The sequence below is a fragment of the Tenebrio molitor genome, chromosome 7 (assembly GCF_963966145.1).
Source record: "Tenebrio molitor chromosome 7, icTenMoli1.1, whole genome shotgun sequence".
NCBI lineage: Eukaryota > Metazoa > Arthropoda > Insecta > Coleoptera > Tenebrionidae > Tenebrio > Tenebrio molitor.
This window is the reverse complement of record NC_091052.1, coordinates 4,636,468-4,652,259: the sequence shown is the minus strand read 5'-3', so window position 1 is coordinate 4,652,259 and position 15,792 is coordinate 4,636,468. Positions and strand designations below refer to the sequence as shown.

General features: G+C 33.7%; 3 protein-coding genes across 3 annotated transcripts; 2 read left to right on the top strand and 1 right to left on the bottom strand.

The window, feature by feature from the left end:
- Positions 1-3,766: 3,766 nt before the first annotated feature.
- LOC138134590 (uncharacterized) lies at positions 3,767-7,927 on the top strand. Its single transcript, XM_069052944.1, has 5 exons — positions 3,767-3,916; positions 3,971-4,033; positions 4,188-5,340; positions 5,395-5,601; positions 7,277-7,927. Exons 1-5 carry the CDS (start codon positions 3,851-3,853, stop codon positions 7,612-7,614), a joined length of 1,827 nt encoding a protein of 608 aa, XP_068909045.1. The 5' UTR covers positions 3,767-3,850; the 3' UTR covers positions 7,615-7,927.
- LOC138134591 (U11/U12 small nuclear ribonucleoprotein 48 kDa protein-like) lies at positions 7,917-9,668 on the bottom strand. Its single transcript, XM_069052945.1, has 5 exons — positions 9,533-9,668; positions 9,312-9,474; positions 9,199-9,261; positions 8,637-8,772; positions 7,917-8,582 (listed from the first exon to the last, which is right to left on the bottom strand). Exons 1-5 carry the CDS (start codon positions 9,656-9,658, stop codon positions 8,006-8,008), a joined length of 1,065 nt encoding a protein of 354 aa, XP_068909046.1. The 5' UTR covers positions 9,659-9,668; the 3' UTR covers positions 7,917-8,005.
- Positions 9,669-10,014: 346 nt separating this feature from the next.
- mRpL2 (mitochondrial ribosomal protein L2) lies at positions 10,015-11,038 on the top strand. The gene is made up of 2 exons (XM_069052946.1): positions 10,015-10,477; positions 10,532-11,038. Exons 1-2 carry the CDS (start codon positions 10,015-10,017, stop codon positions 10,987-10,989), a joined length of 921 nt encoding a protein of 306 aa, XP_068909047.1. The 3' UTR covers positions 10,990-11,038.
- Positions 11,039-15,792: the final 4,754 nt, after the last annotated feature.

Genomic DNA, 15,792 nt, shown 5'->3' with positions numbered 1-15,792 from the left:
ACCTATTGTTATAACAATGTTTTCGTATATTTTAATCTGTAGTTAAATTTAACTCACGTTGGTGCAACCGGTCCTAAATAAAATATGTAGTAGTTTATTTAACGAGTTCGTGTGTGAATTGGCCCCCTCGTGCCAAAAAAGGCCCAATTTACACACGAACGAGTTGAATACAACGTTTTTCTGTTCGACGAGCGTAAAATCTTTAAAATTAGCTTGACGTTTCGTTTTGACAAGTTGTGACATTTATCAAAATCCGTTTACACAGGAGAAAATTCTCAAATTCTGACAGTGTCGAACAAAAAAAAATGTTTATTTTAACGAGTCCTATTGGTGGTGAAATTTATTACGTGGACTTCCGTAAAACCCGATGTACAGTGGCGAGCAATAAATTTTGATTGTCAAGGTCATTCTTTGACGCAACAAAAATGCTCCATTGTAAAACAGTCGTAAATATCATAACCTATCATCATGTTGTATGACATTAATTGTCATTTTTTTCTCATTTTTTTGACACTTTGTTGATATGGGCATAATCAGGCAGGGCAATTTTTTTAATTTGTAACAATCTAATCAAATTTTGAAATGACATTGACGATCAAAATTTATTGCTCGCGACAGTATGTACAAGTTATGTATAGTTACGTCGAATAAAATTCTAAAAACAGTAGGTACTCGTACATGTGTAAGTTCTTCAAAATGTGTTTTAGTTATTTTTCTTGGAATTTTCTATAATTCGTCAATTTCCGAAATCGTCACCCACCCGGACGTAACAAATTGTCGAATTTCTACTGTAATCTCAATAACCAGTAGGTATTACAACATTTGCATGCACGTGAATCATTCGAATATATTATGTCTCAAATACGTAAATTTGCGGTAAAATTAATCTATACAAAGTCAAGGTCTGGAGACATGCACGTGTACTAAACGGTACAGTTGATTGCAAAAAAACGGGAAATGAAAATTTTCCTAATGTAAATTTGGTTTTGGCCATTTGTCAATTAATTGTCTATTTGACAATACCTACCGAATAATTTTTAAAAATGTAATTGAATTTTGACCATAATTCCAACCTATCTCTCGTAAGAAGGTCATACACTATGAAACAATTGTAAAAATGTGTCCATTTTATTCTGATAGTTCCTGTTTTTTGCAACCAACTGTTCTTCAAATTAAAAAAAAATCTCTTGTTTGTTAATGGTAAATATGTATAAGGTATTTGTTTATTAAAAATTCCCAGTCCAATATTCCAACAAATTTTTGATCGATTCCCGTAGAGTTTTATTTTAATTTATAATGTTTATTGTAAAGTACTTTGACTTATTTATTCAATGCGGCAATAAATTATTTCTTCAAATATGTATGTACATTTAACTTACGTCAGAACATGTAATGTAACAGTTGTAACACAAATGAATAAGATAAACAAACATGGCATGTTTGATCTCGGCTATCACCTCGATCAAAAATCCCATGCCTAAAATGGAAAAATATGGATTTCCTTCGTATTGCACGCATGATTTTTTTTACTGGAGTTTGGAAAAGTAAATGAAATATGATATATTTTTAGTATCCAAAATTGTTCGTTGCTATAAAGAAACAATAATTTTGTTTAGGTATAAATAAACAAAGTTTGTGAAGGTGTGTAAGTTGTTCGCTTGAGTACATTTACGGAAATTCTACTAAAATGTGTGATATAAGCGAAATCAAGGGAAAGTATGAAAATGCTTATCGGCATGATTTTTTTGAAAAAAATTTTGTTTAATTTTTAAGGAATTTATTCCATACTTTTGCCGCTCACTGTATAATATCAATAAATAAGTTCTTTCATCGCTTCTGCCTCATGCGCGAAAAATGTTCTCGTAAATAACCATTTCGCACTTGTTAGGAAATATTCCACTTTTTCTAACTCTACTTAGTATTTAAATATGTACGAGTATGTTAGCTTCCCAAACTCTAGTAGATTTTTTAAAAATATAAGTATGTAATAGGTACCTGATAACATCTTTGATTAGCATAATTTAAAGAACATTAGATAATGTTAAAAATAAAAGAAAACTGATTTGGCGTTGATAAGTTTAATCTTCAATATTTCCAGAATTTATGTAATATATTATCTATTATATCACACCTGATATGTATGAAATGCTTCTGTCTGTTGGCAACAGATTAATAAATCTCACGATGACAATGAATATGTATATCTTTTATCAAGATGATGGAGATGTAATGTAAATGTAATGTAATCGTCAAAAAATTAAGAAGAAAATAGTAAACATTTAGAAATCCTAATTGAATTAATTTTTCAGTTAATAATACATGAGTTCGTCTCAGGTAGGAGTGAATATATTCCAAGCAACAAATAAATAATAATAACATATTTATATCCCCAGTGCAAAATTTTTTGCTATTGAACGAAAACATCCATAAATGAGGTCAGAAGACCAATTATTATCAAATAAGAGCACGAGACGAAGTCGAGGGCTTTTATTTGATAATAATTGGTCTTCTGACCGAATAATTTATGGATGTTTGAGTTCATTAGCAAAAAATTTGCCGATATTAAAATTTTGCACGAGGGGTATACGGCTGATTATTTCCTGAATAGAATGAAAACAAACGCATTATTTCCAATCCTTTTTATTCAAAATAATTAAAAAAAAAATAAAAAAAAAATCAGGTACCGACATTTTTTATTCCATTATTGCACAGTGTGCATTTTAGAGAAATTTTTATCGGGTTATTTTTTGTTTTCTCGTTTTGATTGGTCAATATTTGTCACGCATTTGGTTGCTAGACACATGAAGGAAATAATCAGAACAAAACATTGTTCATAATGATAAGGTGCGTAAACTTCGTCCAGCGAGAGATTGGGAGATTTTACATTGTATTAAATTAACCCAACACTACAAAATCCACTAGAATACATTAATTAGAGCATAATTTCAAGGCAAAAATGTTACTGCTTGAAGGATATACAGGGTGTTTTCGAAATTGAGGCGTTCCTTTTAACATGTGGGTCAGACAACTTCTGAGGATGCGGAATGCTTATCGTTATTTTTTGACAGGCATCTGAAAATGAAATTACTCCAGCTGACGTGCAGAAAGCACCACTAGCAATTTTCACCCACTGTTACAAACATAAATGGGACCAAATTGTTTATCGCTGGGGGACCTCTTCCATCGGTTTTGGAAGGTTGTTACAATGGCTTATGACAATAAATTTATATAAGTTTAATACGAATAAATGTGATGATGGTAGTTGTCATCAATTTGGGTGTGTAATTGACCTTGCATTCCCTTTAAGCGATAACATTCGTATTATTCTAAATTATCTCGTTTTGCATGATTACCAAACAACCTAAAAATTAATGCCTAAGCTGATGCTGACTGTCATTCATGTCGATAAGTAATAATTAAACTTAGGAAGTAGAAGTCATTTCCTGTCTAAAAGCCCCAATTTTGTTGCACTAATTATCAAATATCGCTTATCAATGAACTCAGATAAACGACAAAATTAAAGTACGACAAAAAATCCAAAATTTGTACATGTTACGCCAAAATACCTATATAGTCGACATTTAATGTTTTCCAATTTTTATAATAAACAATCGAATAAACTACTTGTAACAATTTGTACCTAATTGACAATCGTTGAAGAACAGAAGTGATTTTTTTTCTCACATTTAACAGTTTATTTGTTTTATCACTTAAACAGTGTGTGCGAATTTATTGCTACCAACATTTGAGCAAAAGTTGATTCATTATTTGTTATATATTGTTGATAAGATAATATATATCCGTTGGCAGTAGTTACTGTTGTCATTTACAATTTTTCGCGTGCTCAAGTATGGCTCAGAAACTCCTTAGAATAGAGCAGTTTACTACCGCTGAGTTGGGAGAATTTTTAAAAAAAGTGAGATCACATAACGATTGTTACCATTTTGTCACTTTTCTTTGTCTCTTTTAGAATGGGTGCAGCGAATTCGAAGAAACCATAATTAATCAGGAAGTTTCTGGCAAAATGTTTTTGGTAAGTAGCCGCCTTGTTCCCTCTCTTTCTGGGCGTATCTACTCGATATAGATATCACGATTTTACGTGAATAAAGAATATTATGAGGAAATTGAGATTTTAAAAGCATTTCCTGTTGTACGCTGGTATCGCAAAATTAGTGTAGTATTTTTAGGATCTGAATGAACTACAAATATTAAAATGGAAACTGGCTTTAAGCGAGAAAAGAAAATTAATGAATTTTTTGAAAGAATTAAAAGAAAATCCACAAAAATTCATCGTACAAACAGAGAGTGTGATCAAAGATAATGTCGGTTTAAACAGAAGACAAAGTATTTCTCGTCAGTTTAAAGAAAAACTGGAATTGGTAATTGGACCAAAGCCACCTGACCAGAAGATTGGTAAAAAACCAGCTGTTCTGCCCAAACCTAAAGAAGAAAATGCAGAGAAAACGTCATCACCAAGTGATTATCTTCAGATGGACGGCAACAACGTCCAGAAATCTGAAGCTGAAGCTCATTACGATCATGACGGTTATTTGCTTCCAGTTAAGAAAGAGGTAGTAGAGGAAAATGATTATGAGCCGTCACCTTCAGATGAAATTGTAAGGAATTTTATGTCCACCACAAGCAGTAAAAATATGACACCCTTTCACCTAAGAAAACCGTTACCCCTACCGAGAGAGAGTACGGATGAAAGGGGTTACATCTCTGGACCTAGTAATCGCACAATAGATAGCGCTCAGCCACCGCAATTAATTTCACTCTCTTCGTTGACACAAAAGGCGCCAAAAACGAACACACCCAGTCCCACAACTCCAAAATCTTCACCGAAAGTGGTTGTTCAAGATGATAGTGATTCGAGTGACAGTGAACCGACATACCAACCTGTAGACTACGGAGACGATATCGTTCCCAAAATTGCATCGAATGAAAACTTAAATACTGAAACACCGAATACAAACTGTGAGGGCAGTACTTTTTCTAAAATTCGGAACTTTATTAATAAAAGTACAAAATTTAAAACGATTAATTCAGAGCAAAAAAACACAGAGTCGACCGGTCCACAAGAGAGACGACGCAGTCACGAAGAAGCTGTTACAAAAACATTAGACACTTCGACTCCTCATAGTCAAACGCTTGGAAAAGAATTCTTTCCGACGCGTAGACCTTTGCCCCCTTTACCACATCAACACAAAAATTTGAACACATTGCAAATGACATCTTCTGTACCTGACAATCTTGCGAAGAATTACAACACGCGTACTGTGGCTCAGGCTAGCAAAATTCCAAACAACAAAGGCAAATCAATATCAGAAAGTAATTTAGGTGTGTAAGTTAATTATTTTGACGGTCTTATATTATTACAAACCTATTTCACAGTTAGTAGAGAAAATGAAGTCGCTCAAATTTACGGTAATGTTGATGATGATCAAACTACAGAATTCAAATATCCTGGAAGTTACGAACTCCACCTTCCAAAATTAAAATCTGCCAAACAAGCATTACCGTTACCGCCACATACTTTGCCTGAAATCCCGTTGGACTTGAATGCAGATTGGAAAACTAGAAGCGATGACAACGACTTTAGTAAGTCTCATGTGTATCTTGATAAAATATGCATTGTTCTGGTTCCAATGGCAATATCGAACAAAATTCAAGTGTGTCGTAACTGGTGTTTTGAAATTGTCGAGGTGAGTACACAACGTGTCTCAGAAACAAGTACCTACTCCTACTACTATTGCGATCATTAAATTTTTGACATCATTTTTCTGTCATATAAAAAAAAATTACTTTTAAGGAAATAGTCTTTGATACAACATTTTCCTGCTTATTTACGCACAGGAAAATTGAATTTTCCGGACTAATACATACTGCAAAGACTTTATAAGACGCAAAATAAATTTTTTCGATGTTTTTTACTTTGTAACTATAGTTGCCAACAAAATTGACAAACTTGATTTTTGTGGAATTTGTAAAAAAATTTCTAAAATGTGTAAATTTCGTCTTTTTTACGATTTCCTGAAAAATTTAATACAAAACACGCCAACACAAAATTCTCTGGGCGCGAGGAAAACTCCCGCATGCTTCACTATACGCCAACAGAACATCTATGTATTCACTATTCGGAAATAAACACGCCATTTTCACAAAATTTTAGCTTAAATCACAGAATCAACACGTCAACACCTGCCGTTTGTAGTCGGATAAAACTAAATAAAAATGTAACCCTCTTGTCTCTACCTCGGCCGCGGAGTGAAAAAACTTATTCTAAAAACACAATGTTTTGCGCCGATTTTACAAAAACTATATTTCACGGTCACTGTCATTGGGTTAAATAACTAGAAAATAGACAGCCCGTTATTTATGGGGGATAAAATATTGAAATGAAAATTATATTTCGGAAAAATAGTAGGTAGATAACAATTTTGTTGGTCTTGACGAGATCTGCCACTGGTTTTAAAATTAATGTATTTTTTTCTGAGACACGTTGTATACATAGAGCCAAACGCACACCTGGAGCACTTCATAAAATATGGGCGAAGGTAGAGTGTGGGGAATATCACCTGACTGTGGTCGCTCCCATTACGACCGGAATCGGGTAAACGCGTGTTTTTTGTTTTTTTGCAAATGTCAACATTGTCAACTCACACACGGATTGTACCGGGGTTAACCAAAAGACAATTTCAAATGCATTTCCGGGTCAGCCGTTCCAGTTTCGAAAAATTTGTCATTATTGAAAACATTATTAAAAAATGTATAAAATAGTAGTTTATTTAATGAGTTCGTGCGAGTTCCAAAAAAGGTCCAATTTACACAGGAACGAGTTGAATACAACGTTTTTTTATTCGACGAGCCCCTTAAAGGCTCCAAATCGCTTAAAACCTTTAAAATTAGCTTGACGTTTCGTTTTGACAAGTTGTCACATTTATCAAATCTGACGTATGGATAATTTTCCCGCACCGCTCGATGGGCACACTCCTTGTGTCACTTAAACATTTGTGAACGATCTGGGGTAGCGTGAATTTACGAACGGTGTTTGGATAACCTACCCCGAGTATTTATGAACGCGCTCCAGAAGTTCTAACTCTTCATTATGTGACACTGTTGTCGATTCTTTCTCGTCTAATCTTGATCCGATCTAATAATTAAAAAGATGCGTTTCTGAAATGCTCTGCGTTTGTAACAAACAGATGAGACAATTGTTTATTTTAAAATGTGAGAGAATTTGAAATCAACTTGTACATTAACAATTTGTTTTCAGTTAATCTAAATAACAATTATTTCTTCCGATCTACCGACCGCAAGGGCGCTCGACTTCTTCTTTTCGATCTCGAAGATGGGGCATTCCTATTTCGGAAGAGCAATCGCTTCTTTTTAACGTTGTCGTTAAAACATAATAACATGTTTTTCAATCTTGGCATCGAGAAAACGGACAATCAAACAATTCGACTGTACACCGAAGGTGAAAACACGTCACCGGAATTTTCGAGTCTAACAGATTTCGTGTCACATTTTACTACAGAATTATTATCTTTTCAACATAGGGATAGAGTGATTGAAGTATATTTGAAACCCATTTTACCACCAAACCGATTTTGAATACTAATGTTACCGTGTTTTCAGTTTGGTTGTAGGTCGTAAAATTTAAGATCTTGTGGGGCTTATAAAACCTAGTTTACAACTAGCAGGTAATATTTTAAGCAGGGTTGTATTGTACATTTTGTATATTTGCATTGTACGGCAAACGGCACGCGCCGCTTCCCAACCTTTTCAAACCCCAACCATTGTGCCCGTTAATCGCTCATAATATGCAATAAAATTTTACGACCTACAACCAAATTGAGAATACAATACCAAGCCAAATGTACCGTATTTTATCAGTTGAAATAAATAAAACTGACTCTTTTTCAAAGGAACTTTTATTCAGTAAAAAAATTAATTTGAACAAACTTAAGATGAAACAACAAAAACCGATAAAAAAATGTTACCTCTAATGTTTTCTTACGTTATCATGGCCACGCCCAGACCTCCTGTCTCTCGACGAGGAGTGTCTTCTATCTCTTTCTCTCGAAGAATGTCTTTTTTCGATCGAATTGTTCTTATGTTTAACATCTTCGTCTGAATTTCTACGCGGAGACATTTTACGATGTCTATCGTCATTTTTATATTTCTTATCGTAACTTTTTGATTTGTAGTGACGATCCTTACTTGAGTCACGCCTGTCCCTGTGGCGTTCGTATCTTTTGCTAGTGCTTCTTGAACTACTTGAATGATTACTAGTCCTACTTATTGACGAATGAGGGCGTTCATGATCATCTTTCTTCTCTTCATGAAATCCATTATTGCTGTTAGGCTCTTCAACATGTTTACTTTGATCTTTGGCCAACAACCACTCCTTATACTCCTCCATTTGTCCATTTATTACTTCTCTCATAACTTCTGTGTGGTTCTTGCGATTGATATGCACAGACTTGTATTTAGCCCTTCTTCTTTTAGCGTCGCGTTCTTGTGCCAGAATTTCTTCATAAGTGAGAGGTTTCTCTTCATTTTGTTTTTTATTATGTATTCTACATGTACAAAATAGATTATCAACCTAAATACAGGAATAATACAAAACTCACGTTGTAAATTCTGGAGGAACTGGGGGACCAATTGTGTTTTCAACACAATGATTGTAAAAAATCAACCTTTCATCAGGAGAAAATGTGGATATCAATCTATCTGACGTTCGTGGATCAGGATCTACTCCATTCCAGGCTAGATGATAAACAGCAAATTTTAAATTTTCCAAAATAACAAGTATAAAAGCTACTAAACATGCAGAAACACTACTATAGCATTTAACTGACTGATGTCATTTCAATTACTTAATTCTTTTTTATGTGAAAATTTTATCTTTTTTATTATCATGCAAATTGAATCATTTTTATTTAAGAATCATTCTGCCAAAAAAATTGAAGTATAATAAACACCAAATCTTATTGTCCTATGTATTCTAAGCACATGTAGTTAATAAAAAAAGGATATCGAAAAAGGATATATTAATGAATATGGTTATTTTTTTATTTAGTTGTGTAATGACTTCATCAAAAGTGTAATCTTTTTCTGAAAAAAAAATTCAAAATCATCTCCTAATTCCCAATCATTCCAAGCAATTATAAAACATTTATTTTGCATACAAACCTAATCGCAAACTGCCCCTTTCTGTCAATTCTTTGGTTATAATTTCAATTTTCTTATTACGATCTATAAGCAAATAATTCAGATCTAAATTATTATAGGCATAAACTCTTTACCTATGTAGATTGACTGAGCAGGATTATCAAGAGACTCTGATAAAAATTGACTTTTTAAGGTATATCCTTCCATCTTTATGAGACATTTTTCAATATGATCATTCCACGTTTTTGGGCAAATCCTATGATTTGGATTGAAAGGACATTGCACTAATGTCTCGCCCTGTTAACAAAATTCAGTTCGTTAACAAATAAATTTAGACAAATATCTATAAATATACCTTTTCAACATTTTCACTTGTCCATCCTAGGTAGTTGAGCACCGATTTAATTCTGTCTCTTGACGAAGATATAAGTTGATCTAAATTATCAAGTTGTTTCTTACGTATTTCAATATTAAAATCCATTCTTCCTACGCGTTCATTGGGTCCTGAGTATTATTAGCACAACACAAAAAAATTAGATGAACCAAAAGGACTTGAAACTTAAATTTTAACGAGAGAAGTTAGCGCTGAACGACAGTAGATAGCTTGGCAGCTTGGCTTGTTGAAAAAATAAAATATTTAAATTTTAATAGAACGTATAAAACTAACTACTGCGAATGTTTTTTTAGCATTTCTGAACATCTCTATCGTCATTTTGTAAAAATATTAAACTAAAGCAAGAAAAAAATATCGGCAACTTCACGTCGTTGTCGTAACCTCAAATGGCAGATGCCTAACCTCAAATCTCGGAAATCGGAACTGAAATTTCTGCTTAAAAAATGACATCGTTGGCTCGAGCCCTGCAGAAATTATGCATAACGCAGCCAAAAAATACTCCGAAGTTACTATGCAGTGTTAGACATAGACACGTACCGGTGCCCAAACCTGTAATTGGATATGGGAAAGGTTACCGCAGGATAGTACACTTTCCCGAAAAATACACCGTTGAGCCTTTAAATGTAACAAATTTAGGTGGCCGAGATCCAGAAACTGGAAGGTTAGCAGTTAAGGGTATTGGAGGAGGTATCAAACATAAATATCATTGGGTTGATTGGAAGAGAGTGGGACCTGCAGAAGGGCCCCCACAAACTGAACGTGTGATACAAATTATAAAAGATGGCTGCCGGACGGCCAACGTTGCGCTAGTAGCTCATGGAGACAAGATGAAATATATTTTGGCCACAGAAAATATGAAAGCTGGTGATATAATCAGAACATCTTGTCACATTCCTCGAATTCCAGGTATTTATTTGAAATTTGTTGAAAGATTTATATTACATAAGAATTAATCTTTAGTGCGCCCACATGAAGGTGATGCCTATCCTTTAGGAGCCTTACCAACAGGAACTCAAGTACACTGCATAGAGCCCTATCCTGGGTTAGGGGGATTTCTTGTTCACACTGCAGGCAGTTTTGCAACTATACTCAGGAAAGCTCCAGACAATAGAGTGATTGTTATGATGCCAAGTAAGAAGGAGTTTAGTTTGCCTGAAAGTTGTATGTGCACTGTAGGTAGATTGAGTAATGTGGAACACTCAGATACTCCAATTGGATCAGCACAAAAAAATAGGGAATTGGGAAACAGACCTAGGTCAGGGTGGTGGCAACGCAAAACTGGGAGATTTGGCAGGAAAATCCGGAGACCACCGCCTGTTAAAGTCGTCGATGCTAAAGACACAACAGTCCCAGAAGTGGTGAAGCTTAATTTTGATGGATATTTCACCAAGACCATAAACGCCCAGTTTCACTATTGATTTAGTTATTCATAAAAACATATTCGAGAAAATATACTGTTTCTGAGTATTTGAAATTTTATTTCAATTTGTTAGTTTCGTTTTTTGTATTGAAGAAGTCGATAAAATATATTGATTAGTTGACAGCGGCTACGCTTGTATTGCTGGTTGCGGCAAATTGTCCCAATACTGGTTGTTTTTATCTCTGCCGGAAGTTGAAAACGCTTGTCTATCTATAAAAGGACATATCAGATGCTTACGGATCTGATTTTTCAAATTATAATCGGACGATTTTATTGCAATGCTTTTTTTGGTCGTGGCAGTTAAACTAGGAAAACAAATTAATTAACGCCTGCAGTCTTCAAGGCCGTCTTAATTTCCTACTTAACATTATAATTAGCTAAACACCGCAGATTAGTTAAAATGCGCAGTTTAGTCTTATAAGAGTCAATTTTCTTTGCGCCTTAATTTTAACCGACGAAGATTAACCTTGCTAATGGAACGGCTGGTGAATATCGACTTTTACAAGTGAGGACATTTTCCAAGCCAGTGATTTGAGTTCACAACTCAACGTTTAACATCAATTTCCTTGCGTGATTGAACTGAAGCTTTTCCAATTTAGCTGGGGCGCCTTATACAATATCGACCTAATGTGCTAACCGCGAGTTAATCACATAAAAAGTTTCGGGTATCTTCATCCGGTGTTGAAAACGCGTTATTGTTCACTCACCTGATATCCCTATTTCTCGTACCTCTTCGACTAACAAATAATTCATGTCGCTTGGTGACATCCATGTACATGATTACAATTTCTGATTCATGATAAAAACACTAAATATTAGCGCCTCTGTTGACGTAACAATTAATGTAATAAGTGCATTTTCCGGGTGTTATGGGCGCTGTTAATTTTACACAAAATGCGAAAAATCATGTTACGCTCAGAATGCAAACTACTTTTGATAAATTGTGGGTGGAAGAAAATTTTTATTAACCAGTCTGATACAGTAGTTTAATCTCGTTAAAAAATTAGAATGTTTGTTGTCACGAACAGCCTAAACAAACCAAATTTTTTCTCTCTAAAGAGTCTAAAGGGTCCCTCAGATGATCAACATACCGGGTGTATCAGAAATAGGTACGATAATTTTAAGTGGTAATAAAACTTGTCAACCACAACCAATAAGTTTAGTAACTTTTTGGGGGAAAATTGCCCTGAAGCGTTTTAAAAATCATCTAACATTTTCCAGAAATTTACTTACCTGTTCATGAAAGCATTATTGTGTCTAATAAAAGGAATGAACCCACAAAAAAATAAACGCAAGTAAAAGTGAAAACATATTGATTCATTTAGTATTTACACACTTTATTACGAAACCAAATAAAAATAATTTTACATTCTTGGTAGCTCCAAATAAAAAAACAGTTCAACGAGTCTTGCAATAAATATTCAAAATGTCCACCACCACTGTTGATACAACATTGAGCACGTTGTTTGTCCAAATGTTTCTTTATTGTCATGCACATAAAAAATGCCATCTCGAGTGAATCCTGCCTCATCCGTGGATATTACATTACATATTTAAAAAGTTTGTTTCAGCTACGTTATTCAGCGTTGTCTTGTGCTAAAATCCATTCGCAAAATTCCTGTTTACGTGGTAAATCACCAAGCTGCAAACACTGAACTTTTTGCACATAATTGTTGCATTTTTAATATTCGCCAAATACACTAATAGCCGTTTGCACCGTCGTAGTTTAAAATTAAGAAGAGCTTAAGATCTTGGTTACAATTATGTATTAAAATCGTAGCAACAATTGTTTTTAAGCTTGGTTTAAAAATAAGGAACGTCGGTGCAAGCGGCCATGACCGGCACAAAAAACGACTCATTTTGAATTTAAAGTAATCAATTAATACACTAAAAATCCCATAAGCAGCGGTGTTTTTGTCATTATGACAGCGAAAAAAGTTTTCCCTAACTTTTCCAGCGACAAAACGGAACCTATAACGTTTGAAAGCGCCTGATTCTAGTAGGTCTGCATCATAGTGATTTACGTATTCATTAAATTGTCTTACCGAATTACACTCAAGCTTTTTTTTTGGGTCGAAGTAAACTTGACATTTATAATTCAGAGGCAGTTTTTTCCGTTAAATTGCCAGGCAATGAAATGTCGAGTTTACTTCGACAAAAAAAAAGCTCTCGTATAATTATATGTGAAAAATTTTTTGGCATCATGTATTGATAAGCGTTATTTAAGTTATTCTTTGCCAAAGAATATCCGACAAACAAAACATTAAACACAGCATATAAGATTTTAATGAAAAACGATAAAAGTAATTTTTTAGAAAAAAAAAATGTATGTTATGAAAAATTGCCAAAATTTGAACAGTACATATTTTGAATTAATATTTCGTATTAAATTAAAGACAACCGACAAAAACACAACATGGAAGTAGCGCAGACTTTTCTAATAATTTATTTTATTTAAACAAAACAATTCGGTTGCCATGGTGACCATAGCACTCGCGATCATTGAAAATATCCCAATTTAACTATTATAAAAAAAAAATAAGCGTAAATATAATTTCAAGATTATTTATTCTTAATAGTAGTTTATTCAATGAGTGGGCCTCGTTTCACTCGCGTTTTAAACTGGCCAACTCGTGCCAAAAAAGTCCAATTTACACACGAACGAGTTGAATACGACGTTTTTTTGTTCGACGAGCCCCTTAAAGGCTCCAAATCGGTTAAAATCTTTAAAATTACCTTGACGTTTAGTTTTGACCTGAAAATTATAACGAAAAAAGTAAATTGAAATACCTTTTCCGAAGTAATCTGTGTCATTAATCATTGATATAGAAATGGTCAATTGTTGTTGTTTCGTTACCATGTATGTCTGTTATAAATTGTGTATAAATGTGTATTTATCACTGTTCAAAATGTAGGTGAATTTGTTGTTACCTAAGCAACCCTTAAAGCTTTAGTGTTTTAAAGGCCCTTTTACGCACGCATTTTAGTGTCAAAAACGGGGATTATGATTCAGGTATAATAAAGATAGTAGTTTATTTGACGAGTTTGTGTGTAAATTGGGCCTTTTTGGGCACGCGTGGGCGTTTTAAAGGCTCACGAGTGCCAAAAAAGGCCCAATTTACACACGAACGAGTTGAATACAACGTTTTTTTGTTCGACGAGCCCCTTAAAGGCCCCAAATCGCTTAAAACCTTTAAAATTAGCTTGACGTTTCGTTTTGACAAGTTGTGACATTTTTCAAAATCCGTTCACATAGGAGAAATTTCTCAAATTCTGACAGTGTCGAACAAAAAAATCATAGTTGAGTCGCTTTTTGTGCCGGTCAGTGTAGTACTGTGTGAAATGTTATGCTGACGTGCAAGTTTTCTAGAACTGATACTATTCCGGACACGGAATCTTGGCCAACATTTTTTTGACATTTCTAAAAAAAATTATGTAAACCAATCATTAGTGTCATTAATAAATGACAATTATGTATTAAAAATCACTTTGAAGTTTTTATTGTGACATCAAAAAAGCAGGGAAATAGCATTATCGAGTCAAAAGTTGGGTTATATTTAATAAAGGCCAGTTCACACATATTTGTCAGTTAAATGTCAGTTGTGGCCAAGATTCCGTGTCCGGAATAGTACCTGGTTAATCCTCAACACTGTCCAAAATATCTTCCTCCATGACAAGGACGTTGTACACCACGATCTTGTTGATCTGTTGAATCTGTTGAATTGATAAATGTGTGGGTTTCTTGGACCGCGTTTTGACCGGCTTGTCCATATTATTATTGCTTCCGCAAATTAACACAAACACAAATCACCGACGACGGCAACACGACAACTGAACATCTCTGACTGAACGATGGCATTATTTTATCGCTTTTTTTCAGTTGCAGTTAAGAAAAAACAACGGAAAGCGATTACGAACCTAACAACTTTTTACTTCTCGCTGCTTAATTCGTTATTTTATTCATGGTCGATTTTTTCTAAATGAAATGAAAAGTTTATTTTAATAAATAAAGATGGTAAACGGCCCGTGAAATTAAAGGGTGGTAAAATGACAAAATAATTTTGAGAATTTGCAAAAATAATATGTTATATCTAACGAATTCTGTTACCAGTTAAAATTATTGTACCTATTTCTAAAACACCTGTATATTGTGTATAATATTGTGCGTGTGAGGGACGTATTGTCAATCGAGTATTCCCATTTGATAGCGTGAGGCAATGCCTTTTAGCTTGAAAAAGAAACGGTAATAAAATATTTACATTTTAAATAAAGTTAAAAATATGACAATTCAGAATCATCAGTAAATAAATGTAACACTTAAGCTTGTTGATAAAGCGTGAATAACTTGGTTAATTCGTGTTTTCGTAATTTGACTATCTAAGAAAAAATGTAATGTATCTCGTTTTCTTTTGTTTAATTATGTTTGAAGATCGTATCAAAAGGCAAACTTTTGGAATTGTAGACACACTGAAAACATTTTAAAATAAAACAGAATGTGCGTTAGTTAGTTAGTCGCAGTTATTTACAGACAATTGAAATTAGTAATTACATACATCTTCTATAACATTAAAAATCTTTCATTTTTAGAATGGGGTGTTTTCATTAAATAATAATAATAATAACAATACTTTATTAACGTATAAAAAACTATACAATTGACAAATTAAAAGACATTCATTTACCATAAAAATAAAGAAAAAATAATACATATGCAAGAGTGCTTGGCTGCATGTTTAAAATAGTTAAAATTAAAACCTACACATTCAGTGCTATTGTTTCTTTCCGCTAATTTAAACATTCT

Coding starts and splice junctions, on each gene's coding strand:
- LOC138134590 (XM_069052944.1), top strand. CDS start 3,851: ATGGCTCAGAAACTCCTTAGAATAGAGCAGTTTACTACCGCTGAGTTG. Junction 4,034..4,187: donor TTTCTGGCAAAATGTTTTTG/GTAAGTAGCCGC, acceptor TAGTATTTTTAG/GATCTGAATGAACTACAAAT. Junction 5,602..7,276: donor AAGCGATGACAACGACTTTA/GTAAGTCTCATG, acceptor ATTTGTTTTCAG/TTAATCTAAATAACAATTAT.
- LOC138134591 (XM_069052945.1), bottom strand. CDS start 9,658: ATGGATTTTAATATTGAAATACGTAAGAAACAACTTGATAATTTAGAT. Junction 9,475..9,532: donor CAAGTGAAAATGTTGAAAAG/GTATATTTATAG, acceptor TTTTGTTAACAG/GGCGAGACATTAGTGCAATG. Junction 9,262..9,311: donor TGCTCAGTCAATCTACATAG/GTAAAGAGTTTA, acceptor ATTTGCTTATAG/ATCGTAATAAGAAAATTGAA.
- mRpL2 (XM_069052946.1), top strand. CDS start 10,015: ATGACATCGTTGGCTCGAGCCCTGCAGAAATTATGCATAACGCAGCCA. Junction 10,478..10,531: donor TCACATTCCTCGAATTCCAG/GTATTTATTTGA, acceptor ATTAATCTTTAG/TGCGCCCACATGAAGGTGAT.